At 53.4% G+C, this 5083-nt stretch overlaps 1 protein-coding gene across 1 annotated transcript; it reads left to right on the top strand.

Annotated features, from left to right (window-relative positions):
* Positions 1–465: 465 nt before the first annotated feature.
* LOC134154588 (olfactory receptor 14A16-like) lies at positions 466–1212 on the top strand. The gene has a single exon (XM_062601263.1). It carries the CDS (start codon positions 466–468, stop codon positions 1210–1212), a length of 747 nt encoding a protein of 248 aa, XP_062457247.1.
* The last annotated feature ends 3871 nt before the right edge of the window (positions 1213–5083 follow it).

Below are 5083 nucleotides of genomic sequence, written 5' to 3'. Positions count from 1 at the left end.
TTCAGCATTAAAAGTGGATTAAATCTGACTGGAACTGGGAATATAAATCTTAATCCCCTCTGTTCCCATGTACGCAGTGGAGCCCACAGACAGAGGCTCCCTGCTCCTCATGGCAAACTCAGCCAGCACAAACCATAGATCAAGCCATGGGGCTCAATGACAGTGCTACTGAGATGGGGAAAGGTAATGTAGGTGTGTTTGGGGGAGGTTTTGAGAAAGTTTTGCTCAGATCAGTCTGTCCTAACTTGTCAATGTCTCTTCTTCCTCAGACATTCCCCCCGTGCCCAAAAGGAGCAAATGTCCAACAGCAGCTTTCTCAATGAAGTCTTTCTCCTGTCATTCACGGACACACGGGAGCTGCAGCTCTTGCACTTCTCCCTCTTCCTTGGCATCTACCTGGCTGCTCTCCTGGGCAACAGCCTCATCATCACAGCTGTAGCCTGTGACAACCGTCTCCACACCCCCATGTACTTCTTCCTCCTCAACCTCTCCCTCCTCGACCTTGGCTCCATCTCCACCGCTGTCCCCAAATCTATGTCCAATTCTCTGTGGGATATCAGGTCCATTTCCTACTCGGGATGTGCTGCACAGCTCTTTTTCATTGTCTTTTTCATTTTGGCTGAGTATTCCCTTCTCACTGTCATGGCCTATGACCGCTATGTTGCCATCTGCAGACCCCTGCACTATGGGACCCTCATGGGCAGCAAGGCCTGTGTCAGAATGGCAGCAGCAGCCTGGGCCAGTGGCTTTCTCAGTGCTGTGCTGCACACTGCTAATACATTTTCAGTAGCATTCTGCCAAGGGAACACAGTAGACCAGTTCTTCTGTGAGATTCCCCAGATCCTCAAGCTCTCCTGCACAGACTCCTACCTCAGGGTGGTCTGGGCACTTGTGGTTACTGCCTGTTTAATCTTTGGCTGCTTTGTTTTCATTGTGCTGTCCTATGTGCAGATCTTCAGGGCTGTGCTGAGGATCCCCTCTGAGCAGGGCCAGCACAAAGCCTTCTCCATGTGCCTCCCTCACCTGGCCGTGGTCTCCCTGTTTTTCAGCACTGTAGTATTTGCTGCCCTGAAGCCTCAGTCCCTCTCCTCCTCAACTCTGGATCTGGTGGTGGCTGTTCTGTACTCAGTGGTGCCTCCAACAGTGAACCCCCTCATCTACAGCTTGAGGAACAAGGAGCTCAAAGATGCACTAACGAAATTGATCCAGTGAGTACAGGGTCAGCGCTAATAGCTGTCCCATGTGCAGCTGCTCCTCATTCCCAAGGCATTTGGCAATGTAGTTACGTGTTGTTCATATCTTTCTTTCTTACATATTTTTCACTGTTACATTCTCCTAAAAGAATAAATATTTTGCTACCAGCCACTTGTCCTCAGGAATATCTCATTTGAATATTATCCAGAGATTCTCTTCAAGCAGAGAGCCAGGCTTCCCCTATCATCAGCAGAGATGGGAGAACCTCAGAGGTCACTAATCTGAGCTCCTTGGAAGCCTTCAGTGTAAGGAGGAAAGTTTCCCTTTGCAGTGTCTCTTTTGGCACTGACACCAAGGGAGCTCAGGGGCTCACAGTCAGCCTCAGACGACTACAGGTAACATTGTCCCATGTGTCCCATGTCCATTAAGAGAGCTCAGGTCCTCTTGCCACAGTCAGGGTGTGATCTCACACCCCTCTCCTGCAGGGATGGCAGCCGGCTTTCACCATGGGCTGACCCCTTCCCTCTCCAGTACTACCGCACTGAAAGCAAAGCAAGAGTCTGAAAGGAGGAGAGTCTGGATGCAGGCTGTGGGAACAGGCCCTCTGCTCCTCAGGACTGTTCCCCCACTGCCAGAGGAGGCATTTTCTGGCTGCAGCCTCTGTGTGGGAGATGCATATTTCTTGGAGACACATCTAACATCTACCAACAGCAGCAAGACTTTCTCTTTCCAGGGCTTTTCTCCTCATTTCCACAGTGTCCTGCTGTGCTCTGATGTGTGTATGTGGCCTCAGTGCTCTTGTAACAGGAGTGATGGTAGATTTGTGCTTCCCTGTGCATTGCTGTGGGCTCAGGCATTGGGTGCATTTATGCCAGACCTGATCTACACAATAACATTCCCATAATGAAAGGGGATTGTCTCCATTCCATGCCTGAAGTCTGGCCTTTCTGCAGAAGCTGCAGTCAAAAATATGACCAAAGAAATCACACCATAAAAAGACCTGATGCTCCGCTTGTGAACTCCATGGGATCTGTGGGGCAAGCTCAGAGTCTACGTGTGACCTGTTAGGAACTGAGGGTTGGATCCAGGATTCATCTCTGGGTGACCGGTGCCAGAGGAGCTAGTGAATGATGTCTGGATTTCCTGCCCGAGGCTGTCCCACAGGTGATAGTGCTGATGACAGAGGCCCATCCTTTTGGAGGGTAATCTGAGCCCCCAGGAAAGCTCGGAGAATCTCCAGGTATGGCATGTGCCTAGGGTGGGCAGTGAGTGGAGTCGCTCTAAATGAGGGACAGCCTGTGGTGGAGTAACCAGGAGGCAGAGCACTAAATCCAGGTATACATGGGGAAACGAGGGCTCTGTGGTCCCAGGAGAGGCAGTGGGGAGCCAGGAGGCAGAGGGAAGGAGGCCTGGAGAGTGATTCAAGGTTCCTGCAGTGAAGCATCACAGGCTGGAGCCTTGCCTGGCTTATGCTGTGGACATGCCTGTGCCTGGCCCTGCACCTCTCAAGTCCGGTCCTGTCCCTGTCCTCATCCTCATAACCTGACTCCTGTCTCTGCCTCCACACTACAGACTAGAAAGCCTTCTAAAGGGATACTAGGACCCAAGCAGCACCCGGAGAAAGTTTTAGGTACAAGAGGTGGCCATATGCGCACAGCAATGCTTGTCTGACAGCCAATTCAAAGGAGTAAGGAGAGCTTCAGATTTGGACCCCTACTCAGCTAACACTGCATGCAGAATCTCAGCTGGATAAAAAAGTGAGGGCAGCCACCTGGGGTGGATCTTACAATGATGCACAGTTAGGAGACACAGCTCCCGCACCCCTGAGGGCAATGCTGGAGTCTTTTAGAAGTGAGCTGAGGTGGGGCTGGCACCTCCAGGGTGGGTCAGGAGAGGGCAGCTCCCCTCTGCCATGCTGAGGCTGGGGCAGGGGCAGAGGCTGGGGCTGGACACAGCTTTTCTCTGGGGAGCTCCTGGAGGAGCTGCTCTGGGTGATCCTCCACCTCTGCCCTGGCAGCAGCACCAGCGCTCAGGGTGGTGGGCAGGAAGTACACAAGGGTGGGAGGAGGACTGGCTGCCCAGGAGGAACATTGGGACCATGTCTGTGCACACTGGTGTGAAGAAAGGCAGAGCTCAGCTGGGGCTAAAACCAGAGACCTCGAACACGAGAAGGGCTGCAGTACTAAAAGACTTTTTTGCCTCAGCTTCCAGGACAAGCTCTGCCTGAGGCCTCCCAGTTGGCCAAGCCTCCCAATAGAGTCTGGGGAATCTAAGCATCCACCCCAGCCCAGCACGGGCTGTGCCACGTGTGGGTGCTAGCAGACATCATGCTCTTGGATCTGCCAGGGTCTGGATCACAGCAGAGGCCATGCCAGGCTGACCCTTTTGCCCTCATCAGGATACAGAGACCTGCAGGGGGACGGAGCTGGCCATGGACCACCCCCGCAGCTGGAGGAGTAGCCAGTGCTGGATAGCAGTTGTCTGAGGGGCTGGCCTATGATGTTCCCCTTGGGGCAGCTTGTGCCATGTAACACAGAGAGCAACCTGGGCTCTTCTCTCTGACATCCTCCATGTCCTGGTGCCTTTCCCAGGAGACCTGCATTTGCCCTGCAGGCACATGGCTCTGCTCCCACACTGCCATTCACAGGCATTAGCTGCCTGCTGGCACTGTTCCTCTCCTGGGCCCTGTCCAGTCCAGCAACTTCACTGCCGTCTCCTCAGCCCACCCAGCAGGGCAGCCCAGGATGGGGATGTTGCCAGACCAGAGCCTGCTGCAGGGGGGTTGCAGAGCTCTGGGCACTCATCCCACAGCCCCAGCCCCTTTGAAGGGCACAGAAGCTCCTGGGGACAGAGAGGGGTGTCAGTCTCCCCATCAGCTCACAGAACTGGAGGTTGGCAATGGCACAAGGAAACGGAGAACAATCACCCCATGTCATGAGTCTTTCCTCATGTCAATGTGTCTGTGCTGGCCTGGCTTATCTGATGGTTCCTGAATGCCTCCCCTGGGCTCTCCCAGGCCCTGGGATGGCAGTGCTGCTCTCCAGTGCAGGTGGGCTGTGGAGCCACAAGGTGACTCTTCACTGGCCGTGCTGGTCAGGGCAGACCTAGTTGGATCAGCATCATTGCACCTGACAACCCTTCTCCAGGGTCCGTAGCTGTGGAGGATGGATGGAGTGATCAGAGGGCATTTCACATCGCTCAGGATGTGATCAGAGGTGTCATTAGACACACCCACTTTCCTGAGACTGTAGAGATCTAAAATGGTGTGTTCCTTGTTTCAGCCCTTTACATTTAGGTTACTCTGCTTGGTTTTGGGAGTCTCCACTCACTGGCCATCCCAGGCACACGCTGCCCTGGAGATGCCTGTGCTCTCCAGGTGGCTCCATATTCCCTTCTAGAAGGATGGGCATCTGTCACCAGCCCTCCAACATGTGAGACAGTCCCCAGCAGAAACCTCTTGACCATTCACCTTCTCCAGGGCCCCTGGGCACCCCATAAGTGAGGGCTGCATCCAGCCCTCATTCCTACACAAATCACCCAAAAGAGCTGCTGTACCTTGGCACAAGGATATCCCAGGCATTGAAACAGGGCCTTTTCATGTGAAATTCCCTGAGGATATTATTGGCACCAGCTGGGGAAGATGAGCCCAGCCTTCAGGCACAGCAGTAAGGAGATGCCCTTTTATTGCATAGATGCTACCTAGGAGGCCAGCTCTAACAAAGTGATAGGCAGATTTGCATAAGGCTGCTGGCTCACACAGATGGGATTTGTGCTTCTGGAGAAGTGCAATGAATTCAAACATTTGTGCACAAACATGACTGTCACAGACAGAACTCCCAAAGCACAAGAGCTGCTGGAGAAAAATGGGAAATCTGTTGTGAGGAGAGAT

This window comes from Rhea pennata, unplaced genomic scaffold (assembly GCF_028389875.1).
Source record: "Rhea pennata isolate bPtePen1 unplaced genomic scaffold, bPtePen1.pri scaffold_32, whole genome shotgun sequence".
Classification (NCBI taxonomy): domain Eukaryota; kingdom Metazoa; phylum Chordata; class Aves; order Rheiformes; family Rheidae; genus Rhea; species Rhea pennata.
This window is presented reverse-complemented; position numbering and strand designations above follow the sequence as displayed.